The sequence below is a fragment of the Leptodactylus fuscus genome, chromosome 1, assembly GCF_031893055.1.
Source record: "Leptodactylus fuscus isolate aLepFus1 chromosome 1, aLepFus1.hap2, whole genome shotgun sequence".
NCBI classification, from domain to species: Eukaryota; Metazoa; Chordata; class Amphibia; order Anura; family Leptodactylidae; genus Leptodactylus; species Leptodactylus fuscus.
Genome location: NC_134265.1, coordinates 194,953,063 through 194,979,149, shown reverse-complemented (window position 1 = coordinate 194,979,149; position 26,087 = coordinate 194,953,063). Strand labels below are relative to the sequence as shown.

The window sequence follows — 26,087 nt, the reverse complement described above, 5'->3', positions numbered from 1 at the left end:
AGATACACGCATCAGAAGATTAGATACACAGGTCATAACACAGTATAAAAAAGTTCAAAGGCAGCGGCCCCGTTCTGTGGGTGTGAACATACACCAAATAACTGGATCTCAAACTAGATGATCTGGCATTCAGGTGGTGCTCACTGTTAACAAATAGTCCAATATAGTACAAGAAAATAGAAAAAATCAGGGCACTCACCAGCCAGTAGTAAAATTCACCAAGCTTTAATAGTCATCCATAAAAATAGGTACTTGAACAGCATTTACAGACGGGGGTAGGGTAGATGGAATGTAGAAAAAATGAAGCGACGACCGTTTCGTGCTAAATGCACTTTATCAGGCTTCCCAGAACACAGTATCACATGTCAGAGAATTAGATACACGCGTCTGCACACAGTTCCACAAGCCGAAGGATTAGATATGTGCGTCTACACACAGTTCCACATGCCAGAGGATTAGATACGCGCATCTGCACACAGTTCCACACGCCAGAGGATTAGATACATGTGTCTGCACAAAGTACAACACACTGGAGGATTAGATACTCAGGTCAGCATACAGTACCATGCCAGAGGATTAGATACACAGGTCAGCACACATTATCACATGCCAGAGGATTAGATATGCACGTCTGCACAAAGTCCCACACGCTGAAAGATTAGATATGTGCATCTGCACACAGTTCCACAGGGCAGATGATTAGATACCGTCTTCACAGAGTACCACACGCTGGAGGATTAGATACACAGGTCAGCACACAGTATCACACACCAGAGGATTAGATACACATGTCTGCATACAATATCACATGCCAGAGGATTAGATGTGCGCGCTTGCACAAAGTACCACACGCCAAAAGATTAGGTATGCGCGTCTGCACACAGTTCCACATGCAAGAGGATTAGATATGTGTGTCTGCACAAAGTACCACAGGCCACAGGATTAGATACGCTCCACTGCACACAATACCACACACTGGAGGATTGGATACGCGCCATTACAAACAGTTACACACGCCAGAGGATTAGATAAGCGCTTCTACATACAATTCCACAGGCTGGAGGATTAGATATGCGAGTCTTCACACAGTTCCATACACCGGAGGATTAGATACGTGCGTCTATACACAGTTACACATGTCGCAGGATTAGATATGCACATCTTTACACAATACCACATGCTGCAGGATTAGATATGCACGTCTGCACAAAGTTCCACATGCCGCAGAATTAGATACGCACGTCTGCGCACAGTTCCACACACCGGAGGATTAGATACACACGTCTTTACACAATACCACACAATGGAGGATTAGATACGTGCCACTGCAAACAATACCACACGGCGGAGGATTAGATACGCACTACTGCACACAATACCACATGCCAAAAGATTAGATACATGCTACTACGCACAATACCAGACAGGGAGGGTTAGATACACGCGTCTGCACACATTACCACACAGCAAAGGATTAGATATGCATGTCTGCAAACAGTACCACACATTGGATGATTAGATACGCACGTCTGCACACAGTACCACACACTGGAGGATTAGATACTCAAGTCAGCACACAGTATCACACGCCAGAGGATTAGATACGCACTACTGCACACAATACCACATGGGAGGGTTAGATGCACGTGTCTGCACACTATACCACATGCCAGATGATTAGATACGCGTGTCAATACACAGTACCACATGCTGGAGGATTAGACACGTGCGTCTATACACAATTACACATGCCACAGGAGTAGATATGCACATCTGTGCACAGTTCCACATGCTGGACGATTGGATACGTATGTCTTTACACAAAACCACATGATGGAAGATTAGATACGTGTCACTGCACACAATACCACACGCCGAAAGATTAGATACATGCTACTGCGCACAATACCACACAGGGAGGGTTAGATACTCGCTTCTGCACACAGTACCACACGCCAAAGGATTAGATACGCATGTCTGCACACAGTACCACACACTGGATGATTAGATACACGCGTCTGCACACAGTACGATATGCTGGAGGATTAGATACACAAGTCAGCACACAGTATCACACGCCAGGCGATTAGACATGTGCGTCTGCACATAGTAACACACGCTGGAGGATTAGATATACAACAAAAAAAGAAAAAGAAAAACAGTGCACTAAAATCTAACTTTTATTAATATTCATTAAAAGCTAGCTATCCATATGATAAAAATTGTAGAAAAAGTGCTAAACTGCATGTGTGACAAACAGGCTGCTATACTAATTTAGTGGTTTAGGAAATATCTTGGGTACTAGATACTAGGTAACCTCCTATCACTTTGGTGAATACATTGCCTGGATACTAGTTAGTATGATTCCCTAGAAGGAGATCCCCTTTCACCCATAGTACTCCAATACACCACACAAACAACTAGCACTGAGTCCAATACAGCAGACCCAGTGCTACACGCAGCTGTACTCAAGTCAGAGTATTGATTAACTGGCTAGAGCTGCATTCACGCATGCAGGTACTGACACATAGGCCTTTTAGTGCATTTTTTCTTTTTCTTTTTTTGTTTTGTATACCCCTGGGTGCATTATCGATCTATTCAATAATTTTTGTTTGTTTTTTAGGATTAGATACACAAGTCAGCACACAGAACCACATGCTGGAGGATTAGATATGCACGTATGCACAAAGTACCAAGCGTCAGAGGATTAGCTACATGCGTCTTCACACAATACCACACGCCGGAGGATTAGATACAGAGGTGCACAGAGTACCACATATTAGAGTTTTACTCCAGGTTTCCATAGCAACCCAGCAATTTTTCTTCACTACTTTATGTCAGCTTTAAAGGGGCAGGGCGCTGTGGATGACACTGTTACACAAGGTCACATACACACTGCTTTACTTCAGGTCTCCGTAACAACCAATCGCAGGTTTTTCAATGATATCCGAAATGAGATGCACATGATCATATGATGCTTATGGACACACAAACAACATACAAAATACACCAGTGCAAAACTGGACAATTCTTATGGGGCCACTAAACAATCAAAAAATGAAATATACCCGTGCAAAGTCGGATCCTCCTGCTAGTTATATAATAGTTTTAAAGAGAAGGATATATTGTGATGAACTGCATGCCTTATTACAGGGGTCAGCAACCTCTGGCACCTTTGCTGAGGTTGGCACTTCAGACATATTTGCACAGCTCAGAGCTCTCTCTAATGTTCAAAATGCTGTTGCTCCACGTAATCCCTCTCTCTCTCATGGACCATGTAAATACAGCAAGAGGAGAGGAAGCAATAAGGAGAAAGCATTAGGCATGGTATCATAAAGTCTGGGCTGTGAACTAGACTAGTCAGAGGGCAGCAATTTCCTGTTCATTCGTTTTTGTACCTTGAAGCAAGTACAAAAGTAAATTATGACATGGCAGCTGAACACGCTGGGTCTTTTCTTTATTCATTTCAGCAAGGTTGGATAGATTTGTATGGGTTTATGCAACAAAAAAGACTGGGCAATAGGAGGTGCATCCTCTGCCCCCACAAACTGGCTTACTGTTGATCACTCTGTGTCCAGCCAAAAGTTGTATCCACCAGAGAAAAATTATCATTGTACAAAAATGTCATAGACAAGTATAACATTAAAATGGAAATTTAATTAACCAGTTAATTGGCTATTGTGTACATAATGGTATGTATTACAAAACTTTCACGTAGGAGTCGGCATCCTTACAATTATTGCATAGCACCCTGACTGCTTAATCTTTGAATTTTTTTTTAAATCGGCGCACAATACATGAAAGGTTACTGACCCCCACCTTCGTATCTGTTTCACAATAAATCAGGCCATTGTTATGCTTTTTACTTCTTCTGTGTCTACGGATTCAATTTTCATATCTGATAGTGTTTCAACAGGAAGCTTTGTGTGGTGAGACTTGTTAACAGGAAACATGTAATCATCTTCTTAAGAGAAAAAAAAACATGTTTAGCTATATCAGACCATCATACCCGGAAAAGGCCAGATATATGCATCTCCGGAGCTAAGGACTCATATTTGATAACATACATCTGTTAATGGACTCACAGCTTGTATGTAACATACTGAAGACCAGGCATGATCCTCTAACTCTCGGACATAGTGACACATACATTTAGATTTGAAAAATTGCCTCTGCTCGTACCCTGTCGTACTAAGCTCCTCTTTAAGGTAAAATTGCTTGATGAGTGCTATAGTTTCATCCTGTTAGAAAAATAAGTTTGTAATTGGTTGTTTTTCTCACTTTTCTGTGGAAGTATATCACCACGTCATCTTTTCAAGCTTCCAACAATCACTCTGACATGTTTAATCTGTGCTTACAACACTAGGTAATAAGTCATTAGTCATTCTGTGTTAAATTCACTTGCACAACTTTTTGTAAATCAATATTTTCTGTAGTGATTATGATATAGCGGCAGTGTCAGGGGATTTCACATAAAGCAAGCTACCTCCTTTGTATCAAGTGGTCTGGATAAATAAGATAGATATGAATTAAAAGGCTCATGTTATCTTATTGAAGAGAGGAAAGGGGGGAAACCACAAGTGATCAACTGTTCTAAGACCCCCTACAGAATGGGGCTCCATTTTGATTTTGTTTTGGTGTCCCCACTTTTTCATCACGTCTACATTATTGTGTTTAACTCCTATAATCCTCTATGTATTTTATCTGATTAAACAGAAATTTTAGGATAAGTGCAAACTGCATATTTGTATTAATACATTTGACATTAGTTATTAGACGTACATAGACTATGCAATGTATGTCGCAGTGCTTGGTTTTCAATGAAGAGACCACAGTGCTCACCTAAACACTGCAGTCTCCTCAAACAACTGATCATCAGGGGTTCCGACTGTTGGATCCCTGGATTGCTTATCCTAAGGGTCCTTAATCTGGAAATCTCATTTAAAGTAATTTTGTTGAAGTTAAAGGTTCTTACTTTTATAGGTTTTTAAAATGTTTTGCCTGGATAAGCTACCCTGATGAAATGTGGTTGCTAATTCTTAATAAGCTTACCGGACAAAAAATTAGTCACCGTAGTGCGCAAGCACAGATGAATCATTAACTCTGTACAGATGGGGCAGCATTGTGTCACATGCTCAACTGCGCGCGCACTGCCTCTAGGTTACTATAAGGCAGTAGCCATCAGTTAGACAGTTTGTTTCAAGCGGTAATTGTAAGTAAACATGAGTAAGGGCTCGTTCACATCTGCGCCCAGGTGTCCGTTATGCAGGTTTCCGTTTCCTGCATAAAACAGAGGCAGGAGGCGGAAACCTGCAGGAGTCTTTCTCACCCATTCATTTGAATGGGTGAGAAAGCTGTCCGGCTGTGAGCGGCGGTGAGCGTTTTATGCTCTCTGCCGCGAAACCGGGTTTTTTAATCCGGACACAGAGTCGGACATGCAGTACTCTGTGTCCGGATTAAAAGAAACGGTTTCGCGGTGGAGAGCATAAAACGCTCACCACCGCTCCACGGCCGGACCCGGTCTGTGCTTTCCGTCTTCTTGCATGTAGAAGACGGAAACCACAGAACGGACAGCTGAATGCAGGTGTGAACCTAGCGTAAATGTAATGATGTGATAGAGTGGCAAAAAGGGGCAAAAGTGTTTGGCTGTGCCCATGGCCATATGGTGAATGAAGTTGCTGGATTTGTTGGTGTTTCGCAGTGAACTGTTCAATGTGTCTAAAAGCAGAGGATTTTGCATATAAGAGAGGTCCATTTGACTATTTTTTAACTTGGTCCATACATTTGAGCCCACAGTTTTGGAGGACAGTAGATTGAGTTGGGGCTGTACAATGGAAATAAGCTATTTTGAAGAAATTAAAAATCATCTTCACATCTTCAACCCCTTCCCGACATCCGCCGTAATAGTACGGTGCTGCTGGGAAGGACTTCCCGCAAACCGCCGTACTACTACGGCGGCTACACAGTTTCTGTGTGCGCACCATGCCCTGCGGGTGTTAACCCCTGAGATGAACATGTCCGCTGACATCTCAGGGGTTTTGGGATATTATGGTGCCGCAACGGTTTCGGGGGGTGCCGATGTTCGTAGGGGGCAGCCCGGGGTCTGATCAGTGACCCCGGGTCTGCTTCATCACTTACCCCCTCCACGTACCTGGTTGATTCTGCCCAAAAGGAAGCTGTCAGCCCTATGCATCTGCGCAGGCTGACAGTTTCCTCTACACTGCAATACACGTATAACACGTGTATTGCAGAGTATATCTAGTGAAGCAGTGATCAGCAGATCACTGCTTCAATACCCCATGGGGACAGAAAAAAAAAGTGATAAAAAAGTAAAAATAAAAAAGTTTAAATAAGTTTAAAATAAATTAGAAATAAATAAAGCCCCAAAAATCCCTTTTCCCCATATAAAATGTTTTATTATGTAAAACAAAGAAAAATAGAAAAAAACATTACATATTTGGTATCACCGCATCTGTAATAACCTGAACAATAAAATTAAAACATTATTTAACCCGAACGGCGAATGGCATAAAAAAAAACGTAGAGAACCGCACAAAATAATTATTCACCACCTTTCCCTTACAAAATGTTCAATAAAAAGTAATCAAATGGTCAGATGAAAACCAAAATGGTACTAATAAAAAGCAGAGGTCATCCCGCAAAAAATAAGCCCTCAACCAGCTCTGTCTAGCAAAAAATAAAAATGTTATGCCTTTCAGAAGATGGCGATGCAAAAATAATTGATTATTTTCCCTAAATTGAATTTTATTCTGCACAAATAGCAACGCATTAAAAAATCATATAAATGAGGTATCGCCATAACCGTACCAACCCGCAGAATAAAGGTAACATGTTACTTATGCTGTACGCTGTACGAGAAAAAAAATAAATGCTAAAAAGCAATGCCAGAATTGATGTTTCCTTTTACATCCCACCCAGAAAGAGTTAATAAAATGTAGTCAATAAGTTACAGGCACCCCAAAATGGTGGCATTGAAAAGTACATCTAATACCGCAAACACCAAGCCCTCATATGGCAACATTGTCAGAAAATAAAAATAAAAATGTAGCTTGTACAATGTGAAGACAAAAACCCCAAAAGTTACCAAATCATTAGGACATTAGTGACTGCGACTAGAAGGAAATGTATATGCTGTGCGAGCGTTTTCAGGGGACACCCCATATTTAGAGCTTATGAGGGATAATACACCAGCGCTGATCCCCCAGAATGCTCCTCTTCCCCATCCGTGTCATAGGAGCTAGTGGGAAAATAGAATGGGATTTGGTGTACCCAATTTACTCCGCACAGCTTACATATTCACTTCTGGGTTACTAATGCTCACTACATCACTTGATAAATTCTTTGAGGGGTGCGGTTTTCAAAATGGGGTCACTTTCTAGAGGTTTCCACTGTTTTGACTCCTCAAGGGCTTTGTAAATGCGACATGGTTTCTGAAACTGATCACAGCCAGATCTGCCCTCTAAAAGCTCCTTGGCGCGCCTTCCCTTCTGCGTCTCGCTGTACGTCTATATTTTAGTTTACACCCACAAGTGGGGTACTATGGTAGTCCGGAGAACTTGCATAACAAATTGTGGGATGCGTTTTCTCCTTTAACCCCTTGTGAATGTGCAAATTCTAGGGCTAAACGAAAATATTAGTAAAATAAAATCAAATTTGAAAATTTCACCTCCATTTTGTATTAATTCCTGTTAAGCACTTATAGGGTTAAAATACTAGGTATATGTTGTTTTGGCTTATTTAAGGGGTGCAGTTTTGAAAATGGGGTGAGTTATGGGGGGTTTTAATACAAGGGTCTTTCAAAACCCCTTCATAACTGGATTATTCCTTTAAAAAATTGGTTTTGGAAATTTCTTGAAAATTTTGAATATTTTTGTTTCACTTATAAACCTTATAATGTCCGTAAAAAATAAAAGGGTGGCTATAGTTTGATGCCAACATAAAGCAGAGATCTGGGACATGAGATTTATGATATAATTTTGGCGGTCTGACTATCTGTATGCAATGCACATCATTTCAAACTTTATAAAATGTATATTTTTCAAAATTTCCACCAAATTTCCTATTTTTTCATAATTAAACACAAAACATATCAACCGAAATTTACTACTAACATGAAGTATAATGTGTTACGAAAAAACAATCTCAAAATCACTTTGGTAAGTTACAGCATTCCAAAGTTATTGCCACATAAAGTGACACATGTCAGTTTGGAAAAATCGAGCTTGGTCAGGAAGTCAAAAAGTGCCATCGGCGGGAAGGGGTTAAATATGTGTAGCTATATTCACTTTTACATTGGAACTCTTTTGCAAATGCAGTACTGTTCTTTTGGACAAAACAATGGACAGCATAACAAAACCCTTTGGACCTAAATATCAGTAATAGGTGAATAGGTAAATTCAGCACTGTATGTTGACACATAACTAGAAATTTTAATCAGTCAGTTTTCCTCTTTCCAAGTCTTCTTTGATTACAGTTCTTTGACTGAATTTTGAAGGGTACCTGAGATTTGAAATGTGTGCAGAATCTTGCCGGGAAGGCTGTTCTATGACTATATAAGCCTTCATATACAGTATAATGTACTATCCATTTTTCTGTTTCTAATAATCATATTATGACTAAAACACAGTTTGTATCTTTCACTTATGGCTGTGGGCAAGCACAATAAGAAGTAGACAGCCCCACTCTCCTATCCATTACTGGTGCTATTCTGCCAGGGTAGCTGTGCAATACAAATAGCTCAGAAAAGCCCAAGTGACCATAATATAGGAGATAAAGGAATACTAGACTGTAAACACAGGGCAAATACACAAAGACAAGCAGCTAAAAGACAGGGAAAAAACAATATATGAGCACATGTTCATGCTGTCTGTGAATAATTTCCCATCTGTATTCAACCAGGAAGCCAGCTAGATACAAGTACATAAAAGATTTTTCTTACATTGTAAGCTGTGAGATTTGCAGAATGTCATGTCCTTTGCACAGAGCAACAATTTACAGATGGGTGTAGGCTATGAGGAGAATCAACCCCTCCCCTCTCCATTCACTGTGTGAAGAGAGAAAATACTGTGATTCGATCTTAATTATCATGTTTATGGACGTACTTCCTTTATAACGAACAAGTGATGCAAATTCGTTGGATGGAAGACACCCAGTGTCAGGAACTTGAGAGGTTTTTCAGACAGAAAGCAGTCACATTCTAATTAAAATGCATTATATTTTGGTCCTGAATCACATGTTCTGTGAAATAAGACTAAGTTGTCTGAAAACTATGTCACCATTTAAATCATGTTCCCAAATAGTTTTATATGTTTATTTGTCACAGTCAGGCAGACATGTTTGTAGTTCTGGTACTATATTCCTGAAACAGAATGATTAGGGTTAAAAATACTATATGTTCTTCTAAGGGTGCATTCACACTGAGTAAACGCTAGCTTATTTTGTAGAGTAAAATTACACTTGTAAATTTTGCTATCCCATTGACTTCAATGACATTTTACAGGCGTATTTTTACAGGCGTATTTTTTACAGGCGTATTTTTTACAGGCGTATTTTTACACTTGTAAAAAAATATCATTGAAGTCAATGGGATAGCAAAATTTACAAGTGTAATTTTACTCTACAAAATAAGCTAGCGTTTACTCAGTGTGAATGCACCCTAAGAAAGACAGTGTTCCAGTTCTTGTAGGATGAATTGTGGGAGAACATATAAAAGAGAGATAAACTGCTAAAGATACCACAGGTTGCATGTGGCCATAACTGTAACCTTTGAAGTTCTTGTGAAATAGTTGTCTGCAAATTCTAATTATGTGGTACCCTCCAAGCAGCCCAAACAAGCAAATGCATGTTCTTTTTCATTCTCTTTCATCACTTATCATCACTTTGCTGGCCAAATACATAAGATAATTATCATCCATAATGGATACAAATTTGACAGGTGCAAAAGTATGGGCACCTCAACAGAAAAGTGACATTAATATTTAGTAGATCCTCCTTTTGCAAAGATAACAGCCTCTAGTCGCTTCCTGAATTGTTTTGTAAAGAGGAATGGTCCAAAATCCCTTCATCCAGGATCCAGGAACTGATTAAAAGCTACAGGAAGCGACTAGAGGCTGTTATCTTTGCAAAAGGAGGATCTACTAAATATTAATGTCACTTTTCTGTTGAGGTGCCCATACTTTTGCACCGGTCAAATTTTGGTTTAATGCATATTGCACATTTTCTGTTAGTACAATAAAACTCATTTCAATCCTGAAATATTACTGTGTCCATCAGTTATTAGATATATCAAACTGAAATGGCTGCTGCAAACACCAAAATATTTAGAACTAAAAATTAATTAAGATTAATAGGGGTGCCCAAACTTTTTCATAGGACTGTAGTATCTAAGTAAATTGTGGTCATGTAAAGGGGAAATAATGTTGCCAGCATTGTTATGGAAATTGAGGAAAATTTGTCATGCAGATTTTCTAATATACAAAGCATGACAAGTTAAAATTTTTGGCCCTGTTTTTATGTGCAAAAAAAAGGGACTTTCCCATATTGTGCCCTTCTCACTACTTTACATAAAAGTGAAAGGGGAGGGTATGAATAAAGGCCAGTGTGGGGATACATTAACATTAGCATAGATTTTAATATCAGCCCTGAATTATTAAGAGGCTGGATTGTGTCGCATTATGTTCTGCTGGTAGGAATAAAATGTGATTTACTTATATGGTAGCACTGTAGGTACATAGGTACATTTTTGGCTGTACCATGAGGATGCTAGAAGTCACTGTGTCTCTGTGCCAGTACACACTAACTCATAAGACTTATTTACATTATGTATTTGCAATTTGTATTCCATCAAATCTTAGCACAGGGAAGAAGCCATCTACATTTTCTATGTTTTCTAACAAATATGATGTTTCCACAGATGTCTGGTGAAGATGCCCCGCTCCTGTGTGGTTCACGCTCTTGCAGCTCCTATTCTTCTGCCACAGGCTCTCTTAAACTTCTCTTGTACACATCTTCCTTGCCAACTACTACACAATCTGATCCACAAATGGTATTCCATGGTGGACAGTACTCTGCAGAAGAACTATGCATTGCAGCTGCCAAATATTGTGGTAAGACGAATAAGTAGAATATTGAAGAGGACCCGTCTTCTCTTCTAATTTACAGGTTTTAGTAAATACTTCCCCCTCCCCCCCCCCATAACATGCCAGTGCTGGAGCATCTTTTCTTAAAACTTTGCGCGAGTTCACACTCTAAATGGTAACAACAAATGATAAAATCCAGTTTTCAAATTATTTATTTCAAGGAACAGCACACGACCAAAAAAAATCTCAAAAGATCGTGCAGTATATAAGTATTTACTAAAACAGACATGTCAAAAAAGTGACAGGTCCTCTTAAACATATTTTCTTTTGGGAGAAAGTTGTGGCTTATATATAGAAGTAGCAATGAATACTAGCTACATATTACAGTCAGTCTTCATTTTGAACTATAGTTGAAGAATTTATTTTCCTAAGAATTGTCCACACATTAGTTTAGGTTACTCTGTATGAGCCATTTTATTATTTTTGAGGACACTGTAGAGGTCATGATATGTGGAGGCAATTATATTATATGGGGCACTGTGGGGTCTACTATATTACACATGGAGACACTGTGGGACCATTATATTTCATGTAGGGCACTATGGGGGCCATACTACTGTATGTGAGGGTCATTATACTACATCTGGGGGCTCTAACAAAGTCATTGTATTATGTGTGGGGGCACTGAGGGACCATTATATTACATGAGGGGGCACTGAGGTGGCCATTACATAACTGTTGATGGAGGATCCAAACAAAGCCTTATTTTGTAAAAATTCATAAGTGATTGCTACTTTGGGGATACTCCAATGGAATGTTTTCTCACTAGGGAGTACTTTGCTTGAAAAGGTTCAGACACTGCCTAGATAATACTCTGAGTCCCTAACCATTTGTTCACTGTGAACTACTTTCAACTGGGACTGGTGGTTGAGAGCCATATTGAATAAAATATATATATATATATATATATATATATATATATATATATATATGTAAATTATGAGAAATAAATGATGAACTCACAAGCATTTGCAGATATTTTTCTGCAATTGCACTAACAAAATTGTATTATACCATTTAAATTGGTACTGCTTAGATGTTTATATATATATATATATATATATATATATATATATATATTCAATATTGACAGCATCTATGTCATATTGGAAGCATTGGTTATGGATATAACTTAGAGCTCACTTGATGAGCAATCTAGATGAAGGTCATGAGCTATATGTGGTTCCCGAGCTACTGCATAGGGATAATACCCCATTCTGATGTCATAATGCCCCTGAGTGAAGATATAAGGCTCCTTTGTGAGGTCACAATGCCCCAATGTGAGGTTGCATTGTGCCACTGGAATACCACAATGCCCTACTGCAATGACACAGTAACAATTGTGATGTCATAGTGCTACATTTACACGTCAGAATAAATTAATGTGATGTTACTGTGTCCTATTTTGATTTGACAATTAGCCATTGCAATATCACAATTAAACGTTCTAATGTCACAATACCCATTGTGATGTCAAAATGGCTATTATGATGTCATAATGCCGCAATGTGATGTCACAGTTAAGCACTGTGTATAACCAGATGGTCAGCGAGAACCAGGAAAAAAAGAAGTTTAAAACTGGGGCACTGCTAAAAACCAGAATATTTATTAAAAATAGCAAGTATTGCAACATGTGGGATTCTCCTACTTCCACAGGTACATCTAAAAACAAAAAGCAATGCAACATTTAAATATCCTAAAAACAGGAAATGACATATATAAAAAATACCTCCTCATTGCTTAAGACTACAAATGCTACACAGAATAAAAGAGAGGCTGTTTGCAACCTTTTGGTAGTTCCTCTATCTTATTCAAACCACTACTTGTCAGGGGCCACACGGTGGCTCAGTGGTTAGCACTTCAGCCTTGCAGCGCTGGGTCCTGGTGTTCAAATCCCGCCAACGGCAAAAAAACATCTGCAAGGAGTTTGTATGTTCTCCCCGTGTTTGCTTGGATTTCCATCCCATATTCCAAAAAGACATACTGATAGGGAAAAATGTACATTGTGAGCTCTATGTGGGGCTCACAATCTACATTTAAAAGAAAAAAAAACAAAAAAAAACCACTACTTGTCAAAGTATTGATCTTATAGATCCAATAGGCTTCTCTATCAGAAAGCCTGCTGAATCTATTTTTATAATATCCATAAATTGAGATCACCATTTGAGGATTTCTACAGCATATTACCCATACACTCTCTCTGTGTCAAAAAAATTGTCTTTGCATATGCATCATTGATAATCCCTTTTGGATATTTCCTCTAAATTAATCTTTTGTGTACATTTTTTGCTTTTTGTATAAAATCTTCCTTAACAGTACAATTCCTTAGAATACAAAAATATTGCCTGTAGGGCACACTCTTGAATCATCATGGAAGAAGACAGCTTTTAAACGGTTAGCTATTGCCATCTACTTTTCTAAAATATTTTTTTGTGGCAATAGAATTATCTACTTGTTTAACCCCTTCCCACCAGAGGCATTTTTTGATTTTCGTTTTTGACTCTATGTCTTCCTGTTATGGTTTTAATGCAAGGCCTCACAAAAGCAATAGCAGGAGTTTAGCTGATAACAGCAAGCTGTACAGACAGCTATTTAAAACTAACAAAGTTCTACATGGCAAAACACCCCCCCAGACGCCTTCACCAGAGCCTACCACGAGGCCAGTTGGACTTGAATCAAAGCTGAATTTGCAAATCTGAATTGTCACCAAAGAGAAGGATGTACCAATAATCAATGTACTGCTAGATATAGCCAAAACAAAACCCACTATAACTTACACAGCAAAGTGGAGACAGGAGTAGTCGTACAGGCAGGGGTCAGAATCAATAGTCAACTCCAAGCAGGCACATTCCAGGCAGAATCAGTAGGTAAATAGGGTATCCAGGGAGCAAGCCATAGGTCAATAAGCAAACTGGTACACACAATATGGAGAGCTAAATTAGGAAGTACAATCAAATTAGTCAGCGCCAGTGTCAAGAGGATGGGGTCTTATATAGACCTCATCAGCTGCTAATTGGACCAAGCTAGGAAATTTTCAAAACTACAACAGCTTCCCAGGTCGACATGGTAACATTAAAGGTGCAGCAGCCAGATTAAGAATTCTGAGACTTCCAAAACCCATAACTATTTTTATTTTTCTGTTCACAGAGCCATATGAGGGCTTAATATTTTTGTGGGACAAATTGTACTTTTCAATGGTACCATTTTGTTATTCTGTATGATTTACAGGGAAACTGGAAAGAAATTCAGAATGGGGTGGAATTGAAGAAAAACTGTGTTTTTGAGACTTTCTTACAAGCATTCACCGTGCAGCCAAAATTACATGTCATATGTATTCTATGGGTTGTTACAATTCCAGGGGGGGATAAAAAAAATTATAAACTTGGCAAAAAAAGAAATTTTCTTGGACACCTGTCACTTTTTTTATTTTTCCGTGTATTGGGATACATAAAATGGATGTCGGGAATGGGTTAAAATATGTTAAATCAAAAAAGCCTATAGAAGACGTAGAAGAGTTGCGGGTAAATTTAAGTCCCCATGAATTATCATTCAAAGCAGAATCAAAAGATTGTGCCTCCTCTCTTGTACCTGACCACAAAAATAAACAAATTGTCAATAAAAGGGTGCATTCACACGATGTAACGTGCAGCGTGATCTGGCACGTATACGGCGTGTCAGAGTTTGCGCGCCGTAAAAGCTCCCATTGATTTCAATGGGAGTTAGGATCGTATACGCCGCGTTATTTTGCGGCCGTGATTTTGCGGTGTATACAATCCTAGCTTTTACGGCGCGCATACTCTGACACACCGTATATGTGCCAGATTACGTCCCATCTAAAAGCCCCACCTCTGTTTATAGTTAACATTCTCAAAAACAAAAACATTATGATGTAAAATGAAATGAATGCACTCAATAATAATACGATCAATATGTTCTGACAATGATTGTCTTCCAAGCAACATAGAGTTCTTAATTCATTGAATATCTAATTGATGAGTTATATTAGAATATAACACATATGTCTAATGTTGAAAACATAAATTTATCAGGCGTCAGAATCTCTGAGGTACGAGGGTAAATTAATGACATATTCTTGTACGAACAAATTAATATAAGGGAAAAATTCAAGTTAATTAGTTAATCCCAGAAATTATAGGATGTCCTAGAGGTTTGGTCAATGGTTTATGGATTTTAGGGAGATGGTAAAATATAGATAATTGGAGATTTATACCTAAAAAAACCCCTCATATTCATATTTATTTAATAGATATTTGCTGATTATATAATTGTACCATATTCAGTGTGGTATACATCTAAAAGATTACTGGACATTTGTCATAATAATTGGTGTCAAATAAAATTATTAATGACTATCTAGTATAACTGCCCCAACCCCTTGTCAAGAACAAGGGCTTGAAATGTTTCTAAATTTTCATGTACAAGAAATTCATTGATGACCTCTTTAGAATTTGGTCTGTGAGGGTCTATTTATGGATTAATAGAATTAATTTTTTTTTTTTTTTTTTTTTTTTATGTAGATTGTGAACCCCACATAGAGCTCACAATGTACATTTTTCCCTATCAGTACGTCTTTTTTTGGAATATGGGATGGAAATCCATGCAAACACGGGGAGAACATACAAACTCCTTGCAGATGGTTTTTTGCCATGGCGGGATTTGAACACCAGGGCTCCAGTGCTGCAAGGCTGCAGTGCTAACCACTGAGCCACCGTGTGGCCCCTAATAGAGTTAAAATCTATGGGGTTTGAAATACACCCTCATCATTTTCATCTTTCAAATGTTTTTAGACCTAGCAGTCTTTAAATGTAGTGGTTTGACTTTGGGCTACTCCCAAGGGTGTCGTCCAAGTGGTTCCTTGGTTTTCTCCCTTTAAGGGTGAATTCACACTGAGTAAACGCTAGCTTATTCTGAACGTAAAACACGTTCAGAATAAGCGGCGTCTAAAGCAGCTTCATTCATTTCTATGGGAGCGGGGATACGAGCGCTCCCCATAGAAATGAATGGGCTGCTTCTTTCACTCCGTGCAGTCCCATTGAAGTGAATGGGGAGTGCCGGCGTATACGGCAAGCTCTGCTCATGCCGGAGCGTACACGCCGGCACTCCCCATTCACTTCAATGGGACTGCACGGAGTGAAAGAAGCAGCCCATTCATTTCTATGGGGAGCGCTCGTATCCCCGCTCCCATAGAAATGAATGAAGCTGCTTTAGACGCCGCTTATTCTGAACGTGTTTTACGTTCAGAATAAGCTAGCGTTTACTCAGTGTGAATTCACCCTAACAGGGGACTTGTCTTCTCTGCTCGGGACCTTCAAGGTTGCAACCTCTATAGGTAGTCTCAGGGTAGATAGCAGCTGACCCAAAGGAAGAGTCATACATAGAAGATCAACAGGTCAGGATTAGAGTCAGTAGCAGAGTCCAGAAACAGGCCAAGTTTAATACATGGATAATCAATCAGGAACTGAAGAAGGAACACAAGTAGGAAACCATTGCAGGAAGTGGAAACTATGAACCTGTGTAGCTTTGGCACAGTGCAAAGGGCTGAACAGGTCTAACTAGGTATGAGCAGCTTTTGACTTGCTGGGCTGAGATCACAGATGTACGTGTTAACTCTGAAGTAGCTGGCGACACAATTGCATCAGTAGCAGGAGGATGACAAGATGGAGAAGTGATGGACCAGTTCCAGTTTGTGGAAGAAAGATTAACACTTATGCAAAGTCTATATGAAAGGTTCCTTTATTCTTTACCAAAGACACAACGCATTTTAGAGTTGATAAAAGCCTTATTCAAGTGTGTAATTGGTGGTGCACATAACAATGCACAATAACAAGGCACACCTCCTGGGTGTTTCCAAGGTCTAATAACAACGCATTGCATTAAAAAGACAAATGTAAGTGACCCAAATCCAATGGTATACACATACCATTCAGAAACAAACTTTTGCTGACTTACATGTTCAGAAACAGTGTATATATGTAAAAAAAAATGCAATGCCAAAGGTCTTGGTGTCCACGTGGTTCAAACTGCACATGAGTGAGGTGGGATGTTCTGGCCCATGTATGTGTAATGAGACAGCTCAGGTACTAGAGCAGTGGTTCTTAACCAGTGTTCGATCGAACCCTAGGCCCTATGCATGGTTCATTTTGTTTTTTTCATACCAGTAAAAAAAACCTATGTCTTGAATTTGGAAAAAAATCATATTTGATTTATCACTAAAGAAGGGTTCAGTGAATGTGCATATGAAATTGGTGGGTTCGGTATCTCAAACAAGGTTAAGAGCCACTGTGCTAGAGGGAGCTGCAAGGCACCTGTGTACAGAACCTATCCAGACTCAGTCCTTCGAGGACACTGTAAAGTAGAGGAAGGCAGGGCACGTGCGCCAGTTATTATGGCCTGTGATGCTCTTTTCCGACACTCTTAGAGGGCGTTCACACTACCGTTTTAATGTCTGCAATAAATGATGTTATTGGACTAAACGTTTTGTTTATAAGTGAAGTGTTCCTCGAAACAACCCACATGCAAACACCTGTTGAAGATATAAACATTGTTTTATTACTACCTACAATTCTCACCACAGACAGCAAACTGTCCCCTTAGTGTTTGTACACAGTATAATGTCCCCCTGGTAACCCCAACAAAACTATTCTATTTAGTGCTCCCCGTAGTGGTCTCCACACAGTCTATTGCCTCTTAGTGCTCCCTACACAGTAAAATGCCCCCTTAGTGGCACCCCCACAGTATAATGCCTCATTGTGCCCTCAACACAATATAGTGCCTCCTTGATCGTTTTACAAAATATAGTGCCTCCTTATGGCCCACAAACAACAGTGCCTTTGTGTGCCTCTATACACAATATAGTGCCGCTGTACCCCACACACCATAGTGCCGACTTCTATCCCTACACCCAGTATAGTGTCTTTGTATTCTCTTACAAAATATATTCCCCTTCTTGTGGCCTCCCACAGAGTATAGTGTCTTCTTGTGGCCCCTCCAGATACTGCCTCCTTGTGCTTCCCAGAGAGTACAATGCTTATGTGATATCATCACACCTGCCTGCGGCTCCAGCCACTGGCAGTGAAAACTGAAATCTGGATAACACCTCCCAGGAAATTTGTTAGGAGGTCTCCCCATTTTTCAGGAACCACCATAAAAGTTTGGGAGAGTTGGGAAGTATTACTATAGTAAATAATACATTTGCAGTATCTGATTCATATTCTTACTAACTTTGTGGATTTCTTTTAAGCTTTTTTTTTTTTATCTGGTCACCTAGGAATCTTACCTGTCTACCATTCCTTGTTCGCACTGGCATCTCCTGATCTCAAGACTTGGTTTAATCCAAATCACATATTTATTGTGGATGGAGGAATAGCTCATATTGTGGTATATCGAATCAGGTGCTGGACAACTGTTTTTACCGAATTTTACTGGTTATTTGACATGAAGTAATAGGTATCAAGTGGTTGATATTATAATATAACAATCTTTATACTTTAATTATATATTTCTACTACCTTTGCTTTAAACTAAAAAATAAACTGTGCAAAAAAGAACTCCCCATGTCTATGTGTACTAGTTACATTATACAAATGGTCCAACAAAGCATAACATATTAGACTAGACAAAAAAGGATCCTACAATCCATCATATAGACGCTTACATTCAACTGAAGATTACCTTATTAAGCTTGTTGTTTTCCACTGATATATTGTATAATATGTGCAGCTAAAATGGGTTCATCACTTATTAAACCACTCCATTGTGTATTCACCTTTACTTCAGGTTGCAAACCGAATAGATAACGCCACATCTTAGTCCATATACCATATAACCTTATAAGTCACTGCCACCACTTCAGGCTACCAAGTCAGGCATAGATATATTAATACACACACTATTTTACAGCATATAAAGGATAGCAACTTGGGCCACTCCATGGCTATAGTATAATGACATTTCCTGGAATTTGTGTGCCCTATCGAGCATAGTATAATACAGTTTCATAAGAGGTTGGAATGATAGACAAAGTAGGTGAGGGTAGAAGCTGCTCAGCATTTTTGTAGTCTCAGCCATGTGAAAAGAGAAGATTGTGTTTCAGTTGGAAGAGGCAGGAGTGTTTGGATGTGAAGCTTGCAGGACAGGGCAGAATCAAAACTTACCCCATGGCAATGGGTTTGTGGGACTGGGTTAAAAGTGGTACCATTACCTTTGATAGATATGTCAGGTAGGGAAGCTGCACGTTTGGGGGGACATTGTGAACTCCACTTTCCCCATATTGAGTTTGCTGCTAGCTGCTATAGCTGCTAGACACTCTGGAACTCTGGATAGCAAAATGGTAATGTCTGGGCCAGATATACACTCACCGGCCACTTTATTAGGTACACCTGTCCAACTGCTCGTTAACACTTAATTTCTAATCAGCCAATCACATGGCGGCAACTCAGTGCATTTAGGCATGTAGACATGGTCAAGACAATCTCCTGCAGTTCAAACCGAGCATCAGTATGGGGAAGAAAGGTGATTTGAGTGCCTTTGAACGTGGCATGGTTGTTGGTGCCAGAAGGGCTGGTCTGAGTATTTCAGAAACTGCTGATCTACTGGGATTTTCACGCACAACCATCTCTAGGGTTTACAGAGAATGGTCCGAAAAAGAAAAAACATCCAGTGAGCGGCAGTTCTGTGGGCGGAAATGCGTTGTTGATGCCAGAGGTCAGAGGAGAATGGCCAGACTGGTTCGAGCTGTTAGAAAGGCAACAGTGACTCAAATAGCCACCCGTTACAACCAAGGTAGCCAGAAGAGCATCTCTGAACGCACAGTACGTCGAACTTTGAGGCAGATGGGCTACAGCAGCAGAAGACCACACCGGGTGCCACTCCTTTCAGCTAAGAACAGGAAACTGAGGCTACAATTTGCACAAGCTCATCGAAATTGGACAATTGAAGATTGGAAAAACGTTGCCTGGTCTGATGAGTCTCGATTTCTGCTGCGACATTCGGATGGTAGGGTCAGAATTTGGCGTCAACAACATGAAAGCATGGATCCATCCTGCCTTGTATCAACGGTTCAGGCTGGTGGTGGTGGTGTCATGGTGTGGGGAATATTTTCTTGGCACTCTTTGGGCCCCTTGGTACCAATTGAGCATCGTTGCAATGCCAAAGCCTACCTGAGTATTGTTACTGACCATGTCCATCCCTTTATGACCACAATGTACCCAACATCTGATGGCTACTTTCAGCAGGATAATGCGCCATGTCATAAAGCTGGAATCATCTCAGACTGGTTTCTTGAACATGACAATGAGTTCACTGTACTCCAATGGCCTCCACAGTCACCAGATCTCAATCCAATAGAGCATCTTTGGGATGTGGTGGAACGGGAGATTCGCATCATGGATGTGCAGCCGACAAATCTGCGGCAACTGTGTGATGCCATCATGTCAATATGGACCAAAATCTCTGAGGAATGCTTCCAGCACCTTGTTGAATCTATGCCACGAAGAATTGAGGCAGTTCTGAAGGCAAAAGGGGGTCCAACCCGTTACTAGCATGGTGTACCTAATAAAGTGGCCGGTGAGTGTGTATATATATATATATATATATATATATATATATGTGTGTGTGTTATCTTCAGGACAGTGGATTTGAAAGCCATGGAGCTCTACGAGGTGACCTAGACCAAGAGTATAGGTGTGAAGTACAGTAGGAGTTCAAAGCCTGAAGAGACCCCGACAAAGAGATGGCAGCACAGTGATAGTGTCCGACCCATAGTATAATGCTGCTTTATTACCCCCACATAATATAATGCTCCAAAATGCCCCCACACAGTATAATGCTCCTTAAAGGGAGTCTATCATCTCCCCAAAGCATGTTCAACTGCTTCTACCACATTACAGAGATCATTGCAGTGATAAACAACATTTTTTATGTATGCCACTTATGTAGATTTGGAGAAAAAGAACTTTGAAATCTTGCAAATGAGGCACTGGGGCCTTCAGTTTCCTGGAGCAATGCTTCTGCTGCTCAAGAAGCATGGGTGATATCATAACAGCTTGAGCATCGACATTCACTGCACAGGGTGGTGCAGGCAGGACATGGTGGGGGGTCTTTGTGGCAAGACCACTGCTCCAGGTAGCTAAAGACCCACCCCTAGTGCACCAACTGCCTTATTTACATAAGACTTCAAAGTTGTTTTTCTCCAAATCTACAAAAGTGATATACATAAGTTAAGGTATTATGTTTATCACTGTATGTGCTCTCATGGTGGCAGTTGAATATGCTGGGGGAAGTGATACATGCTTCCCATACAGTATACTGCTCCTTATGCTCCCCCGCACTGTGTAATGCCTTTAGTGCTTAGTGTCTCCTACTGTATATACTATAATGCCACATTACTGCCCTACACAGTATAATTCCCCCTTTACTGCCTTTCCACACAGTATAAAACTCATTAGTACTCCCTTACTAGTTAGTGACATCGACCCCTCCACTCTTTTTGAAAGCTATAGCCGGTATTCTATATTTTAGTACATTTTTATAAATTCATAAACAATTTAGTGTCAAATTTGTAAAATTATATATACTCTGTACTAATTAATTTCTGTATTGTTTGTCTCCTTGTAAAGATTTTTCTTTCCAGGTTGGATTGGTACAAGTGAACAAAAATCTATACGCTGCAGCCTTATGAGTTTGTCTCCTGAGCCTATACTCAGTTTTCAGGTTATAGACTATCTCTTTGCTCAGGTGAGTTATGAAAAGACTGTATATGCTGCTATTTCAGGAGTCTAGTAGTTCGCTGTGAATTACAGATTGTTACTTAGCATTGCGGTGTGATGTGTTGACGCTTCTGCTTAAGTAAAACTCTGCTTTAGGCTAAGGCTACAAGGGACGACCCGCAGCTATAAAGCGCTGTGGGAAAAAAATGCTGCAGGAGCACATCGTGGTTCTTCCCGAAACGCTTTAAACAGAAAGTTCACAGAATTTTCCTCCACAGACTTTCTTTTACAATTATATCTATGGGGAAGCTGTCGGCATTTCCATAGATGTAATTAACATGCTGCGATTTACAAAACCGTGCCTTTTCCCCATGAAAATTTGTGCCTCTGTTGCTGTGATATTCGTTTATTTCGCTATATGCAAATAAGCAATCTGGACCACCAAGGCCCACTATGACACTCCAAACTGCTATGCTTCACATTGTTCTAATGCGCCTTCCTTCATCCCCTTCCCTCTTTGAGTGACAGGGCCAGGGCTCAATGCTGAAATCTCACCTAGCCCTTTGTTTGCACCAGTAGTAGTGTGAGACAAAGCAGTTCGACCAATGGATCCACTCTCCACTCTCATTGCTCATTTGGATATTGTAATAAAAATGTATATTTCAGCAAAGGAAGTTTGAATTTTCATGGGGAAAATGTCATTACATTGAGTTGAGTCTGCTGTTAGTTTAATTTGCTTTAACTTGATAACAGACTCCCTTTAAGACTGAACCCCCATGTTGCGGAAACAGAATGTTTTACAGTACCAGTAATGTGAATGAGATTCTGGCTAATCCCATTCAAACATTGCAGAAAAAAAAAACGCTGCGGCAAGGCTGTGTCTTGAAAAATGCACACGTTTTTGAAACACGAAGCATGTCAGTTATACCTGCGGAAACGCTAACATTATCCCTATAGGCTTAACAAGGTAAGAAAATCTGTAGAGAAAAAGGAATCAAAAATGCAATAAAAAATGCAGTGAAAAAAAACGTTATGTATTTCCACTGTGTTTTTTTCTGCAGCGTTTTTAGCCGTTTTCCACAAAGTGGAGCCTAAAATGCTTCTAAGTATATTAGACAGGTATTTGGTGAATATTATGCCAGAATTCTGAAACACTTAATAAAATTCTGCCATTGTGTTCTTCTGCCACAGAAATCTCAGACTGCACTCCATGAAATTGCTGATGTGATGTCTGTATGTAGCAGATTTACAGAAGATTTGCCCAAAGATTACCAGTATTAAGTTCAGTTGGACTAATACTCAACTTTAACAGCCAAAATAAGTGACTAGTCTCTTATTTTACAGGAGGATTTATTTTCCCTAAGCCACCAGAGACCTACATAAATGCATGTGAACGTGGTAGCAGAAATTTCCCTTGACATGCATGGGGTGCAGACTTTGTTGCAGAATCTGCGGACATGTGGGCAATCTGATTCTTAGATTTAGAAGGAGGGATGGTTTTAATTGTTGAAGAACTCATTTGCTTGTAACTTTATTGAATTACTTGTAGACAGAGATATAACTTGCAGTAAAATAATGTGGACATTACTGGCTAAGAAACTGTATTTCCTTTTTTTTTTAATGTAGATATAGCCACATATAGGGATCACAATGTATATTTTTCCCTATAAGTATGTCTTTGCAGTATGGGAGGAAATTCACGCAAACACGGGGATACCCTGTATTTCCTCTTTGTCATTGCAGTATCGGAGTGACTTTATAAATGGTAGAATTCAGCTGCCTGTTAGCATGGATGTTCATGAGCAGTGCTTAGCTCTTGCTGTCCTAGATGTGACAAGACTAGCACAAGAAAATGACAAGACCCCAAAGCAAATCCTCAGTAGTATAAGGTACAGTTAAGCATTGTTTTAAGATGTATGTTATATTAAAAACAGTTTGTACTTGGAAAGTACTTGGAAAGATGGGACAACCCCTTCAATTAGTCATAAGTCTGTTATCTTGAATGTACACAAAAGTCCTGCATCCTGCGTTATTATGTCCGCTAACGCTAACATAATGGACAAATGACGGATTTCTGAACATATCAAACCCATTGTAATCAATGGAATTTTTAATGATTTTGTGATTGATCTGTTAGTGTCCATTGTTAACATCTTGTAACAGATACTAGCAACGGAAACTATTAACAGTAATGTGAATGTGAACACTTAATCAGAAGTGTGCTGTCATTTTCATTAACTTCTTTTCTCCCTTTATATAGCTACAAGCACTGTGTGCCGCAAAGTCTACGTCAGAGCATTGTGAATTTGAACTTTTTTTGCCGCAAAAGATTACGCAGGAATGTTCAAGATTCCCTAAAGAAGATGCAGGCTTGCACACTCAGTGTTCCCCTTATCAAAATCAAATATCTAGTGGATTTAGAAAAACTGGATCCAGATTTTGGGACAGAGACTTTCACTGTCAAAAGCACACAGAAAGACAGCAAAAATCTGCTACTTAGAGTTTCAAGATCTGGTGGCATCATCTGGAAAGAAGAAGAAAGTGAGGTGAGCAGAGTTGACCGGAGGTGGCGGACTTAGACAAATAGTGGTGTTAGGCTAACATATTGTTTAGTAGGGTATAGATATGCATTATTATGTTATCTGGTTGAAATCAATTCTAATTCCTTAAAGGGGTTTTCCCATCTCAGTGTTTCAGCAGGCTTCCTGCAGTCTTTTCATCTCAATTCCTGTATCCCCCTGTCTCCACCCTCCCTCTTGCTAAACAGGCAGGAGAAGTCTCACAACACTTATACAGATCAGATAATATGCAGATGCTTGTACAGAATGGACTTAGTGTTATCTATGTATTTACATAGAGAGATAACAGACTCAGCTTTATCAGTAAACTGCAATTAGCTGATCTGATTGTCCTGTGTGCAAGAGCAGTGAGTAAGTGACGTCACTTGTCCTATCTCCTAGGTCTGTGGTTATAGCAACGCTGTGTAAACAATGGAAGGAATGAGGTCACATAGCAGGCAAAGAAAGCTGAATTTCTAAAGCAATATATTTAGGACAAGTCCTCGATTTATATAAGATAACAGTATAGATAGGATCCTTGAAATGGGACAACCCCTTTAAAATTATCTAAAAATACTAAATCATGCGAACCTTTTCAAATAAAAAAATGCAATGTATATAACATTATACAACAAATTTAACACAAGGAACACCATTAAAAATGCCAAATAGCTGTTTTTTGCTCACTCCACGTCCCAAAAATGAGATAAAATGGAACCAAGGAAAACAATACATCTTCTTCTAGAGCTCTTGTCTTATAGGTCTTTGAACATAGTCAGATAAAAATTACAGTATTTATACTGTGTAAAAGTAGAAAAAATATTTTAAAAAATCCTATACAAATTTGATATTTCCATAACCTGAACATTCCACAAAATAATGTTACAGTGTTATATAAAAAAAAATATAGAATTGCTGCTGTTTACATATATAAATCTATAATATATAATAAATGTAATATAAGAAACAGTAGTATAACAGTAATATAAGAAAGTATATTGATCTAGCAAAGTTTAACATTATGCTGTTGGGAGAAACAGCATATAGCATAGTATAGCATAGTATATATAGCATAGGAGAAGACTACCTTGTTCTGGGTTTCTATACCTATACATCCCATAATAATGGTCTTAACTGACCATATTGTATGTGTGCTCTTCCCCCACCCTTCTTGTTGTTTTTGTGTATTCTGTGGTACAATATCTTGATTCTGTTACATTCCCTCAAATTTAGTCAAGTTCTATTAAGTACTGTATATATATTAACTATTGCATTACATGTTCATCTATTTCCACCCTATGTAGCATAGTCGAATATGGGATATGTCATAGAATTGTACAAACTACCTGCATTTAGTATAACTTTGACAGCAGTGTAAGGCTAAGTTCACATTTCCACTATTTAGTTGGTTGTTCCACTATTTAATTGGTTGTTATAGGATCAGAAAAATGGACTGAAAAAAGTAATAAAATGAGGGATGCACTTTCTGTCTTCATTTGTCATCATTTACTTTAATGTTAAAAACGAGTTGAAAACTTTCTTCCATCTTATCTGTTTATTTTTCAAACAGATGAGAAAATCCTTCGCGCAATCCTCTGCGCAATCCTTCTGAGCCATACTAATATATCACGCTCAGCATATAG

The 26,087-nt window shown here is 39.2% G+C and overlaps 1 protein-coding gene across 1 annotated transcript in view; it reads left to right on the top strand.

Annotated features, from left to right (window-relative positions):
* The first annotated feature begins 4,050 nt into the window (after nt 1-4,050).
* Nucleotides 4,051-26,087, top strand: part of JAK3 (Janus kinase 3) — a 132,211-nt gene continuing 110,174 nt past the window's right edge. Inside the window, exons 1-6 of the mRNA XM_075281096.1 lie at nt 4,051-4,208; nt 10,934-11,126; nt 18,448-18,571; nt 21,797-21,914; nt 23,630-23,775; nt 24,147-24,432. Coding sequence (XP_075137197.1) covers nt 10,934-11,126; nt 18,448-18,571; nt 21,797-21,914; nt 23,630-23,775; nt 24,147-24,432 — 867 coding nt within the window. The 5' untranslated portion in view covers nt 4,051-4,208. The remainder of the gene's footprint in view (nt 4,209-10,933; nt 11,127-18,447; nt 18,572-21,796; nt 21,915-23,629; nt 23,776-24,146; nt 24,433-26,087) is intronic.